Source organism: Caretta caretta, chromosome 1 (assembly GCF_965140235.1).
Source record: "Caretta caretta isolate rCarCar2 chromosome 1, rCarCar1.hap1, whole genome shotgun sequence".
NCBI classification, from domain to species: domain Eukaryota; kingdom Metazoa; phylum Chordata; order Testudines; family Cheloniidae; genus Caretta; species Caretta caretta.
Genome location: NC_134206.1, coordinates 180,116,577 through 180,141,263, shown reverse-complemented (window position 1 = coordinate 180,141,263; position 24,687 = coordinate 180,116,577). Strand labels below are relative to the sequence as shown.

Here is a 24,687-nt window from a genome sequence, read left to right as displayed (position 1 = left end):
TGCGTGTTTGCTTCTGTGAAAGGGACAACATAGGGTGTAAATCCCAAAACTATACCAGCAATTTTACATTTATGGGACCTCTGTAATGGCATTTTACAAGATTTTATGGACATTTTATCAGCTTTTATTATCTTGAAGAGAATGCTCTTAACTGAAAAATTGGCTAAACATCAAACCTTGATATAATCACATCTACAGTAGCTAGGACATCAGAAAGAAAATCTGGACTGGAGTTGTATGTGGCCATTTCTTTCCCTCTAGCACAGGAATAAATAAGTGAGGGATCTGTATTTGGTGTATTTTGTAAAAGTAATTATACTAAGTTAGACCATGCAGCACTGTGGTTAAAAATTGTAACAGATTTGACAGTTGTGATCAATATTTGTTTTGTATGCTCGAGCAGATGCTTATTTCAGCATGTTTTCTAATAAGACATGATTTTCCGCTAACCTCTGTGTTATAATTAATTTGCTATACATTGTGATTGGTCAGAGAGTAGGGATTTGTTCTATTTTCTGCAATACTAATAAAACCCAGTTCAGTTTTGTTGTATTATTATTTTTTGCCCCAATCCATTTGCACAGCCATATTTGAAGCCTTACTGAAAATTATAATCACACATTTTAATAGGCACATATAGAAGCTGCTCCTTTAGAATAAGCTGGAAAATAATATCTAATAATTATTTTCCTTAAGTGGAGAACAGTGATATGTAGACATGAAAGAAACAATTGAGCGCAGTTGACCTTTCAAGGTACCTCTTCATTTCTTCCATTGGTTTGGTGTCATACTGTGATTTATTTCTTTTATAAAGCACTGCTTACTACGAGAGAAGCTTCTAGTTTTTCCCATAATGAGTGAGCAGCCTAGTTTACAGTGGAAGAAAACTAATGGTCTGAACCTGGACTTTTGTCCCTGGTTGGAGCTGTTAAATACTAGAAGGGAGAAGAGATTAATTATTTCATCATTTCTCTATCTTTTCAATAAAACCTACATTCACAAGTGACTGCTAAACAACAGCTATTTCTTATGTAGCATAGAAGCATTTTTCACTATTCCCAAATTACTTGGCTACATTAGCTCAATAAATATTTTCTAGCAGTTTTATGAAATATCTGTGACATGAAGGATTTACACAGCTGGATGATAAAAAAAATATGGAAGCAAATTCAGGTGTCAGATGATTGGTTGAAATTGCCAAGAATGTTGTCAGCAGCATTATATGCATATGCTGTAAAAATTCTGGTTTTGTTTTCTTTCTTCCGGCACGGTTTATGAAGTAGATTATTGTTGCTTCAGAGAGTTTTTATTCATAATGCAGCAATGAAAGGAGATGTGTTTGCTTTCCATTGCTTATTCTTAAACACAGGATGTTTTTTTAGTTTACTGTGCATTGTATAAGATTGAACAAGCTGAGGGTAATGTAATGACTACGTTATATCCTTGCCTGATACTAGTTCAGATCAGTTTCTGCTGAATGTAGAACAGACTTTCAGCTCTGTTGTTTTGTTCATTGACAGTCACCCAGACTGTGAAATGTTCGCCATATTTGTTGCTAAAAATCTTTTGCTGAGAAAGGAGGGTAAGGAATAAATGTATGTATATTTAATTGTTCTTTGTCTAGTCTTTCAGAGAGTTAAATACAAGCAAGCGCGTTACTAAAACCTACTAACAAATGCATTTCTCCCCTACCCAACTTCCGCCGATCTATTGACATACTTTATTTAAAAATCAAGTTTAAAAAATATTTTCTGCGCCGTACTTGTCATAAATTATACATTTGCAAGCCTCTTTTGAATCGTTTTGATTTGATTGATCACTAATTAGAAGCCCTCAGACTTGTAAGCATTTAGGTAAACGAAGTGAAAATCTTCTGCAGTGAGTTATAGTCTTTGGGATTTTCCATACAGATTCTGGCATTGGCAGTATCAACATCCGGTGCATGATTTTTAAATCCAGCCTCCATTTTTGTTCCCACATTTGATGTAGGTAGCTAGCTAACTACCTGAAAACAGGTCAATAGCTCAGTGTTGTCATTTGCACCCACAATAAATGATGAGGTTATTAAAGCAACATTTCTCACAAGTGGAAAGGTGGCTGTGCCAGATATTGACATGACAAACAATTCCAAAATGTTTCCGACTCTCCCCACTATAGACCCACCTGTATCGTTGTGTCTCTCTGCCTTGATAATACAAAATGTCTAAACTGTGCAACTTCAGAAAGAGAGAAAAATTATAACTAATTTTTTTTTCAATTTCTACAAATTGCCAAAAATCGTTTTTTCTATAAAATGATGTTATAATTTGAACATTCAGTTTCTTGTGACATTCCAGGATAGAGCATTTTTGCATAGGACACAGCATCTGCTTCTATCCTGAGGCATCTGGGGATACTGACCTTAAAACTGAGACTATTTTGTGAGCTGAAAGCTTTTACTATGTGTAAGTTATAATTATATAAACGTGCACATTGGAAAAAAAAAACTCCTTTATATATTGTACTGGGGTTTTGTACATGCATTCGCTCAATTATTGTTCATGCAATTTAGCATATCATATCACATAGCATATCACAATCTTTAACTATCAACTGTTTTTCCCTGAGATATGATAGTAGATATCTTGGGCTTTATATGTTTAATTTTTTTAAAGAAGATTCCTAATAATATTTCATTCATCGTTACTTATGAGTGATCTTTTTTATGTTTATTTTCAGTTTCTCCACTTTAGTACAAAACTGGCTTAGTGGATTGATTATTTTTTCTGCAGTTGTTTTCCCCATGATTATTATGTATGCTCTCATTTATAATCTTATTGAAAATTATAATCACCCTTTTCAAAAGGCACATATGGAAGATTTCCCCTGTAAAATATGTTATAAAATGGCATCTGTTAATTGTTTGTCTTAAATGGGCAATAATACGACACCTATATGCAAACACAAATGAAACAGTTGAGAGCAGCTGACCTTTACTAGGTACCTCTGAATTCCTTATATTGGTTTGATGTCACTCTGTTATTAACTTTTTTTATTTCTCGCTACAGAGGCCTCCATTTTCTTTTTAATAACGAAACATAACAGTTTGTACTAGAGGTGGTAGATTGAGTTTTGATTTTCTCTGTGATTTGAGCTGTTAAATAAACACCACAGGAGTGTAATAGTGTTGACCTCAGAAAAGTTTCCTTTTTCCTTTTTAAAGGATTCTTCTCAGCAAGGAACACTGTTATAATGAAGATTTTTATAGTTTCCCTGCAGGGTATGACAAAGCTCTCTCTGAAGAGATGATCACTTTTTCTGTAGTTATTCTTGTATTAATGCAATTTTACAAAAGTTTTTTATATGGATGTGTTTTCTCTTCTATTACCATGCCTTAATTCTACCTAAATAATCATTTTAATCATTGCCCACTTTAACTTGTAACTGGTTGGGATTTGGGGGAGAAAAGTTAGTTATACTTCACTGACTGATTTCTGAAATTACCGATGACTTTGTGTACATTTCTTAGTAATGTCTAAAAATGGTTGAGAAGTCAGAAGCCTCTGATGAAGAAGTTTATCCCATATTCAAATAATTCCAATTACTTTCCAAACTGATGCCCACAAAATTCCCAATGTTATGGCAGGGTAGGGTGACTAGACACCAAACGTGAAAAATCAGGATTGTGGGTGGGGGGTAATAGGAGCCTATATTTAAAAAAGACCCAAAAATCGGGACGTCTGGTCACCCTATGGCAGGGGAGAAGAAAAAAGATTGCACTTACAAAGATTCCCAGTTTATACTTGATGCAAATAAGGGGAACAGAGGGAAACATTTCCCAAAGTGACAGGTTTCAGAGTAGCAGCCGTGTTAGTCTGTATTCGCAAAAAGAAAAGGAGTACTTGTGGCACCTTAGAGACTAACCAATTTATTTGAGCATAAGCTTTCATGAGCTACAGCTCACTTCAGCTGTAGCTCACGAAAGCTTATGCTCAAATAAATTGGTTAGTCTCTAAGGTGCCACAGTACTCCTTTTCTAGTTCCCAAAGTGTGAGACTTGCCCCTGGAGGGTGCTTGGAAGTTGTATAAATTAAGATGGACAGGTCTTTATCGCCAGTGCATGGTGAGGCTGATGGGCATTATTGGTTTCTTTTACCTGAAGTACTCAGTTTTCCAAAGTTAGGAAATGTAGCTTGAACCACCTTTCTACTCCCTTGATTCTGGGCCAGCCAATGACTGAAATGAACCCAAGCATAACTTAAAGCAGGTGAAGGACTGCTGTGTGTTAGCCCTGCTGCAGTGATTCCACATGGACCACTGTGCCAGCTAAGGCTCAGGTAGAGCTTCATGCACAATTCCACCCTTTCCCTCAGCTATGGCACACCCCTGCAATGCCCCTGAGAGGGAATCTTAAGTGGCCACCACAGGACAGCGTTCTGGTTGCTAGTGCCAGGAATATATCTCATCATCCCATTTACTTGTACTCAGGGCTTAAATTCTCAGAAATTATTTCCCAGGGTCCCCTACCCCCTTCAGCTGTGGAGTGCCGGAGCTCATGGCTTCTGCCCTGTGGGACGTGCGGATTTGAAAATATTTACCAGAGATCCTTTCCAGACAGCTCTGGATGACTTTAAGCTCTGCTTTTATTCCAGTTTTTAGTCATCTTGAACTCATCTCCTTACTTTTGTTGTACCAGTTCAGTCAGTTTTCAGTTCAAATGTACATCTGCACAAATATACCTTGAACTATCTGAATGTACAGAGGTGATAGCTGAAAAATGCAGCTGCTCTGAGATTTTGAAAGCTCTCTCAGATCGTCTCAGAGGAAATAGTGAGAATGAATGCATTTCATTGCAAATTGCTGAAGCAGGGATTTTAAAATGTTCAGTGGTCTTCATTCTTTAATAGATGCACTTGGGATGCATGCATTACTGACTCATTTACTCCTCTCACATGCACATTTTCTTCACCTGTTTACTTAATATATGCCTATGGTTTGTTTCCTGTAGCCTTGATCCAAAACAGCCTTGTATCTTAGTTACAGTATGTGAGCTTTTTAAAACTTTCCTTCACCTTTTATAATACAGTTGTGTGCTATTATAACTGACTGATAGCTTTCCCCTTCTATTTTTAAAAATGTTAAGTATTAATGTGGAAGAGAGAAAAATAGCATAGATGCCCCTTATAAATAATTATTGTTGCCGTGCTGGGATACATTCGATACTGCAGCACAAGCTAAATGGAAGAGAAAAGTTATAAAACTATTTTCAATGGACCAGTCTCATTAGTCTTCATGTTAGGTTTTGGGGCTTCAATTCTATGACTGTGCCAAGTATCTTCAATTGCTACCGACTTCTTCAGTACTTTGTTTAGCTGTCAACTATTTTCAAACATCTCTGAAATGTCTTGCAGGAAGCACTTAATATCTTGCAGAATTTGTGTCCTATTTGCATAATGCATACCTACAAGAAGAAGATCTGATCAAAAATGCAGATGTCACAAAGCTAGGAGGGGTTGCCAACACATTGGAGGATAGAGCTAAAATTCAGAGGGATCTTGATAAACTGGAGAACTGGGCTATACATAACAAAATGAAATTCAGCAAAGACAAATGGAAGGTGCTACGTTTAGGGAAGAAAAACAAAAATGCATAAATAGAAAATTGGGGACAACAGGCTTGGCAGCAGCATCGCTGAGAAGGATCTGGGAGTTGCAGTGGATCACAAACTCAACATGAATCAGCAATGCAATGTTGTTGCGAAAAAAGCTAATGCAATTTTAGGTTGCATTAACAGAGGTATAGCATGCAAGCCATGGGAGGGGATAGTACTGCTTTACTCAGCACCGGTTAGGCCTCAGCTGGAGTACTGTGTCCAATTTTGGTTATCAATGTATAGAAAGGATGTAGAGAAACTGGAAAGGTACAAGTGACAAAGATGACCAAAGGGATGGAATGCAAGCCATCTGAACAAAGGCTGAAGGAACTGCTGGGTATGCTTAGTTTGGAAAAGAGGAGATTGGGGGGGGGGGTGATAGCAGTCTTCAAATACTCAAAAGGATGCCATAAAAAAGATGGAGAAAAGTTGTTCTCTTGCCACAGAGGGCAGGACAAGAGGCAATGGGTTCAAAGTACATCATAATAGATTTAGATTAAATCTTAGGAAAAACTTCAGAAAAATAAGAACAGTAGGACATTTGAACAGACTGCCTAGGGAAGTCATGGAATCTCCTTCACAGGTGGTTTTCAAAAGGAGGTTGGAGGTTTAGAAACAACAAACCCTGCACCTTGGCAGAGGGTTAGACTCGACAACTATTGTGGTCCCTTCTAACCCTATGGTTCTATAATGCGATCTACTCAACTAGTACAGAAAGCGATCTTTAATGCAAAACCTGTTTTAAATACCCTTGTCTTTCAGGCTAGCTTGTATGAATGAATTGTATATATGCTGTGTGTAGCCTATAGGATGGTTTAGGTTAAGAAATAAGTAGAAATTAGGTTTTGGGCTGAAGTTAGCCTAATTTTCCAGGAGTATGGAAAATTGAAGTTGCTAACATGAGAAAGTCTGAGATAAGTTGGAGTCAGTAAAGTGGGAAAATTAAAGTTAGCAAAGACATGACCCAAGGTTATGTTGTGGTTATGTTTTGATTATAACTGGTTTGAGCAAGGTTTTTAATGAGTGTTTTTGAAGATTGTGAATGTTTGATTAAAATACTATCTATATTGAAAACCTGGGAAGGACATTAGTGCAGATGTTTATTTAAATAATGTGTAATGTAAAGAACAAATAAGGAGGTGGTGGAAATATAATTATGGTAAGGTGTAGTTCAATGTTAATTGGTATTATAATAGATTATAAAAGAAGTAGCCTTGGTAAATTGCAGAAGAGTTCTAATTAACATCAGACGGGTATGGTTAGGTTTCATGATTATAAGGCTGTACTTCATTCTATTTTCAGTGGACTGATAGCCATTAATACACTATTTCATGTTTGAGTGTAAGTGATAATTGCATGCCTATTTGCTAAACTAATCATTTTTCTTTTGAATAAAGTTTAATTGTATCATTCAAAGTATCATCTAGCAGTCCTCTACTAAATAAATTTTCTGTAACCTAGAGTCTTGAACCTAAAAACTAAGTTGGTTTGTATCTTCATAGTGATATTAATTGGGAGCACTTCAACATAAGGTTGCAAAAGGTTACATATAGCGTGCCTACAAAGACCAGGACTGAATATATTTCCTTTACTTGATGTTGGGTGAGCTATCCTATAATTCTGAAAAATAACAGAAATAGCTCAGACATAGGTGAGAGGTTTATTGCAGGAGTGGGTGGGTGAGATTCTGTGGCTGTGTTGTGCAGGAGGTCAGACTAGATGATCATAATGGTCCCTTCTGACCTTAATATCTATGAGTCTATGAGTACTTCTAGATTACCTTTTCAGGTAGCCATCAGCAACGTTTCTCATATAATAGCCGTATCCCTCCCAAAGAACTGAGTACATTTCAGGTCCGGAACAACTATAGCAAAAGCTTGCTCTTCTCGTGAATGACCTCAACAAGGAAGATGACTATCCACAAGAAGCATAGCCAAACTTTTAAAAATTGGGTGACAACAGTCAGGCTCCTAAAACCACATTTGGGAACCTAAATAAAAGTGGACTGATTTTCAGAGGTGGCAAGCACTTATAGTTCCCACTAAAGTCAGTAGGATTTGTGGAAGCTGGACCGTTTAGGGGGATGCGGTGTGCATGGACTTTGGACTCTATTAATAAACACCAACTACTGAACATTTTGGTCTGTGTTGTTTTCATAAAATCTAATGACATTACCAATATTCATTACAATAATTCAACATGGAACTCCCTCAGAAGCTACAAGGTCTCTTTTAGAAGTCAGGTTTCAGAGTAGCAGCCGTGTTAGTCTGTATTCGTAAAAAGAAACAGAGTACTTGTGGCACCTTAGAGACTAACCAATTTATTTGAGCATAAGCTTTCATGAGCTACAGCTCACTTCGTCGATGTAGCTCACAAAAGCTTATGCTCAAATAAATTGGTTAGTTTCTAAGGTGCCACTATACTCCTTTTCTTTTTAGAAGTCAATAATTTAGCAAATTTATTCTCTTTTTCTGAGAGATGTCTGCCACTACATCACATTCACAGTCATTGCTTCCGTAGGAAATGTACTTCCATCGCTTGGAATGCAAGAATTATTTTACACTAGCATACGGTCAAGAGCAGTGATTGTAATACTTTGCCATACATGAAATATATTTGAGAGCAATAGTATTGTTAATCTGAAAGTGAGCTTGTGAAAGAGGGTTTGAAGTGTGTTGTAGGATAGGGCATCACAATGATAGCAGGGTTAATGTTGGAGATGGGGACTCTGATGGGTGAGTGTTGCCTTTATTTACTACTTTGCTTCGCTCATGATATTCTGATTTTTTTCAACTTTTACATGCTCTCTATTGCTGTCTTCCATTTTGCAGATTTGCCCTTATTCATGGGCAAATACTTTGACTTTGAATAGGGCTGAAATTAGGCAAATTAGCAACGATGTTAACTGTCTATATGTGAAAGTAAGGCTGCCCCTCGGACTTGTCTACACAAACATTTATTTTGCAGCAAGCTGGAGTATGAATTTATTCTGCTGTATAATAACTGTTCACATGGACCCTGCTGGTGTGTATTAATTTATTAATGCACTTTGATTGGTGCCATTTCAAAGAGGACGAAATCTAAGTTCATTAACAAACTGTTCATGTACGTCAGCAGGGTCCATGTGGATTGTTACTCCATGACAGGCTATTGCAAAGTAGAGTCACATCCTAGCATGCCATGAACTAATTGTTTGTGTAGAAAAGTGCCTACTAAAGGTGGCCACCAGCACTCATTGTTTTCCTTGGGATTGAAGTCACACTGTCATCAAGGAAAATGGCTGCAGTTCTGTGGTTAGGGAGCCTTATAGAAAAGTGTGAGGAGACAGGAGAAGATAAGAAGCAGAAGAGAGACTGAGAAGTGGTAGAACTTAGAAGGAGATACAGAGATAGGCAGGAGGAAACTGGGCAGGGGAACTGTATGGAGATGTGGGAGCAAGGCAGACTTAGAGGAATGCTGAGGATTGTGGAGCAGGAGGATGCAGAAGGGGAGTCGAGAAGACTGAAGGGAAGACAGGGATGTGGGACTGCATTGAAAACTGAGGAGGAGAGAAGTATGGTGTGCAAGAGGGAGGCTGATGAGTTCAAGGGCTACGAGGATGAAGAGACAGTGATAAAGAAGCCAACGGAGAGGAATGAGAATGAACTCTCTCACCCCAGGGGTAGGAAAGAATAGGTGAAGCCCCTCTCTGAGCAGCCAGTTAGAAGCCTGCATTTTTGCTACTTTTAGGGTTGAATTTAGAACTGGAAATGATCTCAGGGTGGCTACTTCCTCCTACAGGCTCAAACAGCAGAAGGCAAAATTTTAACACAATAAATTTGTTGTTTTTTAAATAATGATTTCTAAGTTCATCTTGTGATTGGAGGGGGAAAGTCTGACTCTTGACGGTTTAATGCTTGGGTTGGTTGAACACTTGAGCAGTCTTAATTCTAAGTTAACGATTTTCTTTTGTGAGAAAATTGACCTAAAAATATGATGAGTTACCACAGTGGAAGTAAAATACTATTCCTTAATTTTGTTAATGCCTGATGTAATTTTTTTTTTACTTTGTAGACCTGCCACCCCCTCCAGTGCCACCTCCTGCTATTAAATCTCCTACTGCCCCGTCCAAGTCACAGCTGGAGGTGCGGCCTGTCATGTTGCCAAAACTCGCCTCTATAGAACCGAGAACAGACAGGTCCACGGAAAGAAAAGGAGTGAGCTACAAAGGGAGGGAAGGGGCAGATGGCAGACAGCATTCTGATGTGCGGACAAATTCAGGAGAGCGGAGAGAATTGCAGGAACAGCAAAATGATGGGAAACTGCGAGGAAACAAAGCAGCAAAGCGAGAAGGCACACAAGCAAAAACTCATCTTCTCCAAGGTGATTTTGACATGCATTGAGTTTAATGAAATATATAACATAGCTAAGCAGGAAGATCTGGTCCACAGACCTCCCGATCAAATTCACAGCAGGCCTGAGAAGTTAGGCCTGGTCGATGCTATATAAGTGCTGAAACTGGGGGTGCTGCCACAGCCCCTGACTTGAAGTGGTTTCCATCATATACAGGGTTTACAGTTTGGTTTAATGGCTCTCAGCACCCCCACTATACAAACTGTTCTACCACCCCTGCTACACTATGGGGTTAGGTTGACGTAACTTGCCTTGCATCTAATTATCTGTGGAAGTGTCTTCACTTAAATGTGGCTCTTGCTGACATAAGTGCCTCTGTATGCCAGTGTTGTAACACCACTTCCCCGCATGGCATAGGGTCACCTTCGATGTAATTAGGTTTATGCAGTACCAGTGTAGACACTGCGTTGCTTACATTGACTGCTACTGGCTATCAGGAGCCATTCTACAATGCTCCACATGGGTAGTATGATCAATATAAGTGCTGTATGTGCATACCTTACGTTTTACAGCTACACCTGGAGAGGCATTCTTGGAGTGCCTTATGGACATTTGTCACTTGTGTGATCTCCTCCTGCCTCTGCCCCAGTTTATTAAGGGAGTTCAGTGAGGCTCAGGTAACCCAGATATTTAGTAATAATACTGATGAATTGAAGGTTGACTCATTTTCACCTTACATTTATAAAGGAAAAAGGTGCAACCCAGATTTCAAAGACCACTTAGTCTTACTTCGATCCCCTTTAAAAAGTAGAACACTATAATGAAGATTAGACCAATAGAATGGATTGAAGTTGTACAGGTTACAAATAGTAACCAGAATGATGTTACAAAAAAGGATCATGCTAGACCAACTTAATCTCTTATTTTATGGAGGTCAGTAAGGCTATCGATAAAGGGAGTTCATATGACAGTATCTATCTAGCCCTCAGGAAAGCTTTGGGCAAAGTATCAAGCAAACGCTTGATTCTTTCTTAGACTAGCTAGCCTGGATACAAAACAGGGGAATAGAAATTGGACAGTAAATTGGTTAAATGGGCACATAAGCAAGAGGTCATTGTAAATGGCAGTGGGTCACAATAAAGAGAAGTCATTAGAGGGTTACTTCAGGGGTTGGTTCTGGGGCTGTTGCTTTTCAATTTATGGATTAATGGCTTCGAGCAGGTGGCAAAATTTGCTGATGACAGTAAAATTGGAAACAATGTTAGTATTTAAGGGGCATCTCACCTTCAGAAACAGTTAAAACATTAGGGCAGATGTCTGTGTGTTGATTTATAGATATGTACTTGAGCTCTAAAATCATAAGGTAGCCTACATGTGACTGAGTAAGAAAATGAAATTTACTGACAATAAAAGGAATGGAAGCATTCAGGTTTGCAGTATCTATTACTGATTCTAATTATTATTTACTTAATAAAAATACTTAGCTCTGGTATACTGCTTTTCATCCATATGTCTCAAAGCAAAATCAAAAATGAGGGATAAGGAATTTTAAGGCCAAAGATTTCCAAAGTGCCAACTAATTTTGGGTGTGTCTGTTTTTCTGTGCCCGACTTGAAACCAACCCAAAGGACCTGATTTTCAGAGGTTAACTTATCAGCTGCACATCCTGTTGACTGTAGTGTAAGCCTAGTGCAGTGATTCCCAAAGTTTTTACTAAGGCAACCCACTCACTAAGTTTTTCTTTTTTTGCAAGCCACCATTACACAGATGTACCCTCTGCCCCAGCAGAGGGGAAGGGAGGACACAGTGTGTGAGTAGGAGAGGTTGGAGAGAGAATCTGCCCCACACACCCAATAGCAGTGGCTCCTGTCCCATTGGGTTGAAATCAACACCCTGCTCCAGGCGTTGTGACCTAGTACCTGGGGTCACACGCTTGGCCTCCTGAGTTGTGGTGAAACTCTGTGTACCAGGTTACAATGTCCAGAGCGGGGAGCTAGGCCCAGTCCTGCAGGGTGAGTGCAAGGCAGTCTCGCTGTCCAACCCTCATGGCCTCCCATCCTCATCAGGCCAAGAGAAGTGTGTGTTTGCCTAGGCCAGGGCCCAATGATGGGTTAATCTGACCCTGGGCATGGCGACTCCTCTAGCGCCTTACCACAATCCACTGCTGGGCCAGGACCCACCATTTGAGAAACAGTGGTCTAATGGCTATGGAGAGAGGAGACCTGAAGTGCATTACTGAGTCTGCTACTGTTTGTAGGATCCTGGCCAAGTGACACAGGCCCAGATTAACAAATTTTTCCACTAAATTTGAGTACCTACATTTTTGAATGTTCAGCTTGAGATATGGTGCGCCTGATTTTCAGAGGTGCTGAGCCCCCACAACCCCAGTAGAGCTCAAGGATGAATTGTCCCCTCCACTTCCAAGGTCATACCTGACAAATATACAGCAGAGGTTTTCTTCATTTCTCCATTTTCTGCTGGAATACAGAGCAGGGATCATAAGTTTCATGTCATAAGTGGACGTGAATCATGGATCACTCTTTCTGTTGCTTCTTTCTCTTCATTTCCATATTTCTAACCTCACTATTGCCTTTTCTTCAATAACATGTTTTACTCTGTTATGGAAACAATTGTGAAGCAGTTCATACTGCTACCAGCCATCACTAAATCTCTGTGTGGCCATTTAAAAATTGCACACATTAAGTATGTATGCAGACTTTGCAGATGCACATTATACTAAAGCATATAAATGTACATAACAATGTATGTATTTCATTGCACAGAGGACATCTTACCATATTGTAGGCCTACATTCCCAACATCAAATAATCCAAGAGATCCCAGTTCCTCCAGCTCTATGTCATCAAGAGGATCAGGAGGTAGACAAAGGGCAGATCAAACCAATATAGGCCGAAGAAATGCTGCCGAAATGCAAGTACTGGGAGCATATGACCAAGGAGAAGAAGAAGAAGAATTAGAGGTAACTGCAATGGCACTATTAGCAATGCATATGATAGACCCTTGTCACTGGAAAATGATTTGCGGACCTAGATAGATAGCAAGGTGAAAGCACGTTTCAAAAGTGGAAATATTTAACTTAGGAAAATTATTTTAATTGTTCATTAAACATAAGAACGGCCATACTGGTCAGACCAATGGTCCATCTAGCCCAGTATCCTGTCTTCTGACAGTAGCCAATGCCAGATCCTCCAGAGGGAATGAACAGAACAGGGCAATCATCAAGTGATCCATCCCCTGTCGTCAAGTTGCAGCATCTGGCAGTAAGAGGCTCAGGGGTACCCGTAGCATGGGATTGCCTCCCTGACTATCTTGACTAATAGCCATTGATGGACCTATCCTCCATGAACTTATGTAGTTCTTTTTTTTTAACCCAGTTATAGTTATAGCCTTCACATTATCCCCTGGCAATGAGTTCCACAGATGGACTATGTGTTGTGTGAAGAAGTACTTCTTTTTGTTTGTTTTAAATGTGCTGCTTATTCATTTCATTGGATGACCCCTGGTTCTTATGTTATGTGAAGGGGTAAATAACACTTACTTTCTTCACACCATTCATGATTGTATAGACCTCTATCATGCTCCCCCTGTGTTGTCTCTTTTCAAAGGTGAACAGTCCCAGTCTTTTTAATCTCTCTTCATTTGGAAGCTGTTCCATACCCTTAATAATTTTTGTTGCTCTTCTCTGTACATTGTTGTTATTCCCAACAAAATCCATCTTAAAATAGAGATACTGTTGAGAATACATATAAGGATGTTGTGGTTATCCACAAAACCAAGCATTATAAGCAGAGGAAATTCAAAATAAAGATTAAATTTAAAATAATAGAAACATTTTCAGATATAGGGCACCCAAAACAACCTTAACTCTACCCTCTCATGACACATCTTAGAGTCTCTGGTCCTAGATTAGACTAAATAGATATTTAAAGACAAACTATATATTTTGTTGTCATCCTCTAGTGTCAACCAAATCCCAGCCTTTGTCTTAAAATTCATGCACAATAGCATGGTTATATGTTGTTTGTGGGTAAAAATCTCTAAGGCTAGAATGAAAATACTTTCAACAATAAAAACAAGCTAACACCTAGCCAATTATTTTGATTTCTTACAGGAAACCGAAAGCTGAAGAGGACGAGAGATGTACTGTAACAGGCTTTGAAATCTAATCAGAAAAATATCACATAAGATGCCTCGAGTCTGATGATGTTTGATGCCAGAAATAATGTTCAGTGCAATCAGAGTGTACAAACTTTCATTTTTATTCATGCCATCAGAACGCTAGCCTTTATTTTACTATTTCTTTTTAACCCCTTTTCATTATGAACAGCCCCTGACTATTGCATAACGCTAAGTGTATCACCTTCTTTCTGCCCAGAAGGCAGGTAACCTGCTCTTCCTGGTGTGGATGCCAACTGTCACTTCAGGATTTGGACAGAAGAGGGTGCCAAAACCTGGGATTCCTAGTTTTCACCCTTCAGGCGGCACCAAGCCAGTTGATACGGCACCGGGTCAGTTGATAATCTTCTGTGTAATATAGCATTGATTAAAAATACTAAGTTGCATAAAGTGAAATTTGTGCAAAGGGTTCTTCTAATGTAGTGGCTTTACTATAGCCTGCAGTTCGTGCAAATGGTAACTTGCATTTCAAAATGGACTGTTCCTTTTATTTCCTGCCAGTTTCTCAATGACCCTTTGCAGCAGCAAAAGAATTACTTTTTAAAATGCAACTAGAAGCAACTTGGGGTAGGGTGGCTCATACTGTAAATATATACTCATTTTAAAGCCCCTGTTGTACTTTAATTTGTCTTCCCCATTTTCATCATTCAAGTACATTCTTATTGAAAATGTCCTTTGGGATAGGCAGGAGCCAAGCCAGTAGGAACTCTGGTGGTCTAGTCATGGCATGAATAAGTCTATTAGAAACTTGTTCTAATTTTCAACTTAAATGACACTTATAAAAATAAGCAAGGAAAATAATGGACATTTTTAATAATAATTGGGTAAGGACATAGTTATTGTGACTGGCCCAAATCTCAGACCTCTACTCGTAATATCAATTCACCTTAAAGAAGTGCCACTTAAAGATGTTTTGTTTGATCTTGGGGTTTGTTTGTTTTGTAATGCACTGCTTTTTTTTTTTTTTTTTTTTGGTTTTAAAAGCACAATCACTAAACTTTATTTGTAAACCATTGTAACTATTAACCTTTTTTGTCTTATTGAAAAATGTTAAGAAGCATTTGTTTGGGACTTTTTTCATCTTTTTGTTAATGCTTTATGTTTGTATTTGGAATATTTGAATGATGACAGATGGTAAAGTAACATACCCACACGTGAGCCATAAACAGAACACTTCTCACTTTTCCTGGACTTGTGGAACATTCTCAAGTTTGCTGTGGCCTGTCTCAACATTGGATTTTCATAAAAGCTGAAATAGAGGCATTAGTTGTGTTGAATTTTGCCAAATGATGTCCTCTCTCTGTAGATTTTATCATCTTTTCTGTAATTCTATGATTTCTTTGTCATTGGTGCTAATGGAAAATTGTGTGTTTGTTTATGGACAGCTATCAGGACTAGCCCCAGTGGGAAAAAAAAGAGTGTTTTGGTGTTTACCGAGGACTGAAATTTTTCATTTAGCTAATTTTTTAAAAAATGGTTACATAGAAAGGATGTGCAGTACTAAGGGAACAATCCATGTGATTAATGTTTTCATTATGTTCATGTAAGAAACCTCATATTTTAGCCATAATTTTGCATACTGAGGATCCAATAATCAGAAAGTAATTTTTGTCACATTATTTATTAAAAATGTTCTCAAATACAGCATCTTGTCTTGTAAAGTTTCTTGTTTTACTCAAAACTAACTTTTAGAGTCTGATTATGATATGATTTATATCAATATACTTGAGATATTATTCCACTGAAGTCAACAGGATCAAGCCCTTAGACTTTTGCATAATAACTTCTGATAATCATAAAGATGCAAATACTTCAAAGATGCAAAGGTGCTTCATGAATATTTTAGCAGCTCTAATAGGGTAAACTATCACATCTCTAAAAGCATGCTAACTTCCAAAATGAGCTCGAAGACAGAAGTCCAGTCCCTAACCCATGCACATATAACACTGTAGACCGGAGAAGTGAGACACATTTGTTGGGGGAGGATATGGATGTAAGAGTCTCCAAATTCAATGATAGGGAATTTCTTTGGTAATCTACTTCCCAGCCTTGCCAAGGAATTTGTTTGCTGGGATTCATTCATTTGTTAGGGACTGCACATAGTACGGTGTGTCTGATTGCATACTGCTGACCCCTTCACTCTAATGGTACGTCTGCATTTGAGCTGGGAGGTGTGGTTTCCAACTCGTGTAGACATACATGCACTAGCTCTGCTCAAATTAGTGCACTGAAAATAGTATCCAGGGTAGCACAGGCAGTGGCTCAAGCTAGCTGCCTGGGGTCCAGACGTGTATGTATTCAAGCAGCTAGCCTGAGCTACTCCTTGTGCTACCTCGGCCACACTGCTATTGTTAGCATGCTGGCTTGAGCAGCGCTAGCTGGGAGAATTACACCTCCCAGCTCAAATGTAGAAATACCCTGAGTCATCCGTGTGCTACTGTGATGTCTACAAAATCCTGCCTGTGAACCATAGTTGGACAGTAATTGAGCTGTGACTATGCTTTTTCCTCTTCTTTCATTTTTCTACTCTACTCTGATTACCCCATTCTTGCCATTCCTCACCCTGCCTCTTCTACCTCAATTTAAAAATATGAAAAATCAAAACCAGCAAAACCTGTAACTAATTAAAGCTATGCCAATTCTCCACCATATTCATTGTCTTGTATGGTATCTCCCTGTCTCCTAAAATTTCCTCCCTGAAGATTTATCCAAGTGGAGTAAAGAGTCATATTCTCTACACACAACACCATCACAACCCTGCTAGCTTAAAAGAAAGCTTCTGTTAGGACAGTGTTTGAGGTGTCTTTTTTTCTACATGGTTCAGTGTTTAGCATGAGTCAGACCAATAGCATTAAAAGAGTTTTCTAGAACTGGAGAAACTGGAGCTTTTGGGAACTGAAGGATGAGTTGGCAAAGCTAAGAGTTGGAGGGCAAAAGGAGAACTTCATCTTTGATTGGACATTGGTACCAGATGTAACTGGAGCTTACTTCATTCCTCATTGGTACAGAGAAATACAAGAAACCAAGGACCAGTTCTTCAATTGATATAAATCTGTGCAGATAGATTGAAGTCAACCACCAGCTGAAGTTCTGGCCCCCAAATGTGTAAGTGAGGTAGGAAATTTTTTCCCATTTAATTATTTTGGTTAGAAATAGCTAAACTGGTTTAGTCATTGTCCATAAAAAATGTCATTTGTTGTTTTATGTGATCACATCTAGAAGTAATATAATGGTTTGGTAAGACTTTTTGATTAGTTTAAAGGCACAAACAATATAACTGCAAAGATTTCTTCTGTCTGCACTGCTTTTCCAATACATTATGGGCTTCAGTAATATTCAAATGCACAAAACAGTGAAGTGAAGAGATATATATTGCAATCTGAGCTTCAGAAATGGTTACTGCTGTTGATCCATGTTGCAAGATAATTGATCTCATCTTTCAGAATTCATATGTACTAAAACAAGGTCATCCTTGCATTGCTAACATAAATTGACAATTGTTCGTTGGCTGGGAAGTCAGCATAGCAGAAAAAAACACTTTTCAAAGGTTTTGGAATATTTTCTTGTGTTCTAAATTCGGTAAGAAGAAATAGTGCGTAAAGGTCAGAAAAAAATCCTTAATAGTAGTATTTAGAGTGAATGCCTTATGTATAGAAGTTTGACTAACCCTAAGGTGTTTTCTATGAAATTCTGTACTGAGAATAAAATGTCAAATTATCAGATAAAAATAATATTCCAATAGAGACATGAATGTGATATGAAAAATCAACTAAAACACTGAAGCTATCATAACAATTTTAAAAGATGCTTTGCTACAATTTTTAGCCTCAGATTTCTATTTATTTTCCTGTGACGGAATATATTTAACTATTAGAAAAATAAGGGTAGGGTATACTAAAGCAATAGCACATAAACATGGTTGTTAGAGAGAATCCTTACGTGTATCTGAAAACAGTTTTTTTTTCCACTCCTGAATTAATTGTACCAGGTGATTTTACACTGTTAATGAAATCTAAAATTATGTATTTCTTTATCAAATGTAAATATATTCGCACTGTTTAGAACCCTGACTCTTATTTTCCATCAACCACAATTTAAGTGATAAAATAGCTAACTAGTTAATTGAAAATTTACTGTCAAAATAGTAGTGGCATGAATTCTGTAATTATTTATTTGTTTAAATTAAGCACAGGAAGATATTTTACATGAAGTGCTGTCTTCATGATTTTCTACCACCAAATATAACGCCATAGGTTGTCATAAATAAAGTAAAAGGGGACCGAGATTTTACATAGCAAGCAGAATGCCAAGATGTAAGAATTTAAGACTATTCTTAACTTTAAAGTACAAGGTTTATTTTCTGGTGTAGCGAACGACTCAAATCTCAGTCCAGGATCACTGTGCTAATAAACCAGTGTAGTTATATTAGTGTAGTCAATGTCAGCATTGAATTCTCAGTTGTGAACTCATGAATTGTTTTGGGAGAACTAAGATAATGTCTGAGTCTGAGTGTAATATATGTAGGGCAACAGCAGGAGAATAGCAGATAGGTTGTGGCTTAGGAAAGGTTGGAGATGAAAGTACTCTCAGTTAACAGAATCTGTACACATATCAGAGTCTTGTGTGCCTAGGAGTTAAGCCACATATCTGTACACGTATCTGTACACATAGTATCACCACCACCTCAGGCTGCCAAGAGAGTTGCATAGCATCAGCTTTACGATCACCTAAGAAAAATAAAACCACCGAGTTGAGTATATTAAACTTCCTATTGTGAACAATTAAAAAAATTGTAAGAGTCTAGTAGCAGGAAAAAACATCTTGCTATTGTTTATGTTTATGTATGCAGACTAAGGTTGCCAGCTGTCCGTTTTTTGACCAGAACACTGCCCCCGCCCCTAGTGCTAGCTCCGCAGCTCCCATTGGCCAGGAACCATGCCCAATATGGTGGGGGTGGCACCTGCGGACGGGGGCAGTGCTTCCGCCAAGAAGTCAGAGGGACACATTGCCACTTCTTGGAGCCCCCGAGGTCAGTGCTGCCTGGAGTCTGCACTCCCTCCCACTCCCCAGCCTCCTGCCCCAGCCCTGAGCTCCCTCCCGCACCCTGAACCCCTCATTTCTGACCCAACCCCAAAGCCTGCACCCCCAGCTGGAGCCATCACCCCCTCCCATACTCCCAGCCCAATGAAAATGAGGAGTGAGTGAAGGTGGGGGAGAGCGAGCAACAGAGGGAGGGGGAATGGAGTGAGCATGGGGCAGGCCTCAGGGAAGGGGCTGGACGGGGGCGGGGCAAGGGTGGTTTTTTTTGTGCAATTAGAAAGTTGGCAACTCTAATGCAGACTTTGGCATCTGCAAAAGGAATGTGTCTGTGCATGTACAATTTTCCATGTGCTTAGATGAAGGTAGAGGCTAAAAATACGCTCCATACTCTCAGCTCCCCTCTTCTTCTTCAAGTTGTCCCCTGTAGGTGCACTTGTGTCCCTGTGCTTCTGATCTAAGAACTTTGGAAGTAGTGTCCCTTAAGCCCGCACATGCGCTGTCCCTCCTCATGCTCCACCACAAGACTATTTAGCATGCCCGGGCTAACCCCCCTCAGTTCCTTCCCCACCCCCCACTGGCTAGAAACGCCACCTCATAGCCCAGTCTCTCCAAGAGGCTCGCCGAGCTACCAAAGCTGCAATAGACTTGTTCACAGAACTGGGCCTGCAGATCAACATCCAGAAATCAACCCTCATTCCAGTCCAGCACCTGGAATCCATATGCGCCAACCTTGACTCATTACAAGCCAGAGCTCTCCTACCTCAACACAAATTCCTGTCTTTGGCAACCCTCAGACTGTTCAAAGCAACCCACAAATATCAGCCAAACACTGCCTCCAACTCTTGGGGTATATGACAGTGGGCATAGTGGTGGTTCCACATACCAGGATTCGCATGCAGTGCCTCCAGATGTGGTTCAGCTCAGTTTACAGATGAAACAGAGACAGACTACACAAACTTCTATTACTACCCACCAGGGTCAAAAATTCTTTAGACTGGTGGAAAGATCCAGCCAATGTTTCCAAAGGGATACCCTTCTCACAGTTCCCCCACACACGTCATTGCTTCTCACCACTGATGCATCACTTATTGGGTGAGGCACAAACTAAATGGCTTCATGGCACAAGGCAAGTGGTCATCCATGGAGATATCCCTTCATATCAACCTCCTTGAGCTAAGGGTAGTCAGGAATGCCTGTGCCTATTTCCTCCCGCTGATCAAAGGATCTCACGCAAGAATCCTGACAGACAACATAGCCTGTACATACTACATCAATCAACAAAGGGGAGCAAGGTCACCCTCCCTCTGTGCGGAGGCGATGGAACTGCTGTATCTCCCACAGTGTCATACTGTCAGTGGCTTAACTCCTAGGCACACAAGACTCGATAGTGGACAGTCTCTATCTAAAATTCCCACACAACCATGAGCGGGAGATAGACCCAGCACTACTTCACCTATTCAGGTGATGGGGGACACCAACCACAGAGCAGTTTGCCATGCACCTGAACAAGAAATATCCATGTCAAGGTTCCTCCCCCACTCTGAATGTTAGGGTACAGATGTGGGGACCTGCATGAAAACCTCCTAAGCTTATCTTTACCAGCTTAGGTCAAAAACTTCCCCAAGGTACAAATATTCCACCCTTTGTCCTTGGATTGGCCGCTACCACCACCAAACAAATACTGGTTACTGGGGAAGAGCTGTTTGGAAACGTCTTTCCCCCAAAATACTTCCCAAAACCTTGCACCCCACTTCCTGGACAAGGTTTGGTAAAAAGCCTCACCAATTTGCCTAGGTGACTACAGACCCAGACCCTTGGATCTTAAGGACAATGAACAATCCTCCCAACACTTGCACCCCCCCTTTCCTGGGAATGTTGGATAAAAAGCCTCACCAATTTGCATAGGTGACCACAGACCCAAACCCTTGGATCTGAGAACAATGAAAAAGCATTCAGTTTTCTTACAAGAAGACTTTTAATAGAAATAGGAGTAAATAGAAGTAAAGAAATCCCCTCTGTAAAATCAGGATGGTAGATACCTTTCAGGGTAATTAGATTCAAAACATAGAGAATCCCTCTAGGCAAAACCTTAAGTTACAAAAAAGATACACAGACAGGAATAGTCATTCTATTCAGCACAGTACTTTTCTCAGCCATTTAAAGAAATCATAATCTAACGCATACCTAGCTAGATTACTTACTAAAAGTTCTAAGACTCCATTCCTGGTCTATCCCTGACAAAAGCAGCATATAGACAGAGACCCTTTGTTTTTCTCCCTCCTCCCAGCTTTTGAAAGTATCTTGTCTCCTCATTGGTCATTTTGGTCAGGTGCCAGCGAGGTTACCTTTAGCTTCTTAACCCTTTACAGGTGAGAGGAGTTTTCCTCTGGCCAGGAGGGATTTTATAGGGGTTTACCCTTCCCTTTATATTTATGACAATCCACATTACTGCTCCAGAGCACAGAAAGGACAACGCTCCACAAGCAATGCTCTCCTCTTCCCCTGGAACAGGGACATTCTCTGTGCCTTTCCCCCCTTTTCCCTACGTGAAAAGTCCTATTGAATATAAAGAGATGGCTCAAACTGATTGCTCCCATTTGGCCAAGACAGACCTGGTACCCTTACCTCTCTCAGCTCGCAACATGCCCACCTGTCTCTCTCCAGTCCACTCTGTACTTCCTCTCGCAGAACAGAGGATGCACCCTGCATCGCAACTTGAAGATTTGTCTCCTCAAGGCATGGCTCCTTCATGGTTTCAATGCCTAGAGAACTTCTGTTCAAAAGACATACAAGAGGTATTACTATACAATAGGAAGTCCTCTACACATCATATTTACCTGCAAAAATGGGCCAGGTTCTGCCTTTGGTGTACCTCCCAACAAACCTCGCTGACATCTGTGGCTCTTCCACAGACCTTAGACTACGTACAGCTCTCTCAGAGTCTAGCAGCTTTCGCAGCCTTCCACCAAACAGTAGAGGGAAGATCAGTGCTATCACACCCAACTACCAAAAGATTCCTCGGGTTCAGTAAACCTTTTTTCAAAACCCCAACTCCCTACCCCCACGTGGAACCTAAACCTGGTATTGAAAGGACTAACCAGGCCTCCCTTCAAGCCCATGGCTTACATACCTCTCACCTTTTCACCTCTCAGTGAAAATGGCTTTCCTGACAGCAATCACCTTGGCTAGGGGAAATAGCGGCTCTGATGGCACATCCCCACTGAAGTGTATTCTTTTGGGACAAGGTTATGCTCGGGCCACATCCAAAATTCATTCCAAAGGTAACCTCCCCTTTTCACATGAACCAATTGACTCATTTTCCAACCTTCTACCCCAAGCCTCAGTGAGACAACAGGGAAGCTATATTACAGTAGATGTAAGGAGAGCCCCAGTCTTCTACTAGGACAGGATGAAGGATTTAATGAGCCCCTTAGGCTTTTCTTCTCCATAGTGAAAAGAGCCAAAGGCTCAGCAATATCAGCCCAAAGACTCTCCAAGTGAGACAGCACATGTGGAAGCCTAATGGACACTGCTACTGAAGTTCTCTGATCAGCAGTGCAAGGATGCAAGCACTCCCACATGGAGCACCTATAAGGACACACATCTCAAAGAACCGTTGCTATTGCACAAGGTGAGTAACTTCTTATGTAATGTTCAGCCTCACCATGGACTTCATCTTCCATTACAAGAAGGGTCTTTCACCTATTTCAAAAAATTTGTTTTTTTATAAAAATGCATGAGATTGGACATGCATTATTTTATTCCCTAAAATAATGGGAATGACTGGTAGGGCCTTAAAACTGCTGATAATTACGCCCCCGTGCCTGCAATCTTTACTCAGGCTAAAAAAATTGAAAATGACTGTCTTGTGCTTTTTCTCTCTTTCCCCCCCAACCCCCAAAACCCAGTTTTTAAGATAGCAAACTCTAGGCCCAGAAGGTGTTTAACAGGCCTATAAAGATTGATTACCCTGTTTCTGAAACAATATATTTCTAAACAAATTATCCTGGGTCAGTGTGTGTTGGCTATCAGAAACCATTTAAAACATTGTTTAAAAGATAGAGGAAAATGAGATTCACGATGACACTATACCTACAGGGTCATCTTAAATTCTATGATGACAGCACACAATAGACAGAGATGAGAAAAAAATTACAGACTTAGGTGCAGAAAGATGAGAGGGAGTGGAAGGAACTAAAATACTGTATTATGAAAATCTAGGGAACACAGTGGGATAAGGGTGAAACTGATCAAAGTATTAGAAGGGGAAATTAAGACTGAAATTCTGGCCCCATTGAAAATGGCAAAACTCCCATTGATTCCAAGAGTTAATTACCTCTCTAATACTGGTAAACATAATAGACATCGCTGTCGGTTAAATACTGCCAAAGTGAACTGAATCCTTGTTGCATGTGTCTATTGCCCTATCTCTTTCTTAAACAGACATAATCAAATGGGCTGTTTTCAGCTAGCAGAAGTGGAAGTAGGATTTTAATTAACCATGCCATTCAGTATTCTTGTCACATCAGAAAATAAGGATTGAGCCTACTCAGAACTAATCTCTATATATGACATGAAAGTGAAACCAAGTGCTTTTAAGATTTTTTGGAGTATGACAATCAAAGTCATGATGATAATTGTATGTATTGAATGTTTTTTCCAGATCTAAGATGTTTTTAGCAACAGCAGCAGCATGAAAGGCTTTTTTTGCCTCCGTCTTCACAAACAAGGTCAGCTCCCAGACTACTGCCCTGGGCAGCACAGCATGGGGAGGAGGTGACCAGCCCTCTGTGGAGAAAGAAGTGGTTCGGGACTATTTAGAAAAGCTGGACGTGCACAAGTCCATGGGGCCGGATGCATTGCATCCGAGAGTGCTAAAGGAGTTGGCGGATCTGATTGCAGAGCCATTGGCCATTATCTTTGAAAACTCATGGCGATCGGGGGAGGTCCCGGACGACTGGAAAAAGGCTAATGTAGTGCCCATCTTTAAAAAAGGGAAGGAGGAGGATCCTGGGAACTACAGGCCAGTCAGCCTCACCTCAGTCCCTGGAAAAATCATGGAGCAAGTCCTCAAGGAATCAATTCTGAAGCACTTAGAGGAGAGGAAAGTGATCGGGAACAGTCGACATGGATTCACCAAGGGCAAGTCATGCCTGACTAATCTAATGGCCTTCTATGACGAGATAACTGGCTCTGTGGATGAAGGGAAAGCAGTGGACGTGTTGTTCCTTGACTTTAGCAAAGCTTTTGACACGGTCTCCCACAGTATTCTTGCCAGCAAGTTAAAGTAGTATGGGCTGGATGAATGGACTATAAGGTGGATAGAAAGCTGGCTAGATTGTCGGGCTCAATGGGTAGTGATCAATGGCTCCATGTCTAGTTGGCAGCTGGTATCAAGTGGAGTGCCCGAAGGGTCGGTCCTGGGGCCGGTTTTGTTCAATATCTTCATTAATGATCTGGAGGATGGTGTGGATTGCACCCTCAGC

General features: G+C 40.0%; 1 protein-coding gene across 5 annotated transcripts in view; it reads left to right on the top strand.

The window, feature by feature from the left end:
• The window catches only part of ROBO1 (roundabout guidance receptor 1), a 1,030,664-nt gene extending 1,014,859 nt beyond the window's left edge, over window positions 1–15,805 (top strand). For all 5 annotated transcript variants that reach the window (XM_075117735.1, XM_075117733.1, XM_048868853.2 and 2 more), the window contains 3 exons: window positions 9,686–9,994; window positions 12,748–12,944; window positions 14,097–15,805. In XM_075117735.1, the coding sequence (XP_074973836.1) occupies window positions 9,686–9,994; window positions 12,748–12,944; window positions 14,097–14,111 (521 nt within the window). In that variant the 3' untranslated portion in view covers window positions 14,112–15,805. The remainder of the gene's footprint in view (window positions 1–9,685; window positions 9,995–12,747; window positions 12,945–14,096) is intronic.
• The last annotated feature ends 8,882 nt before the right edge of the window (window positions 15,806–24,687 follow it).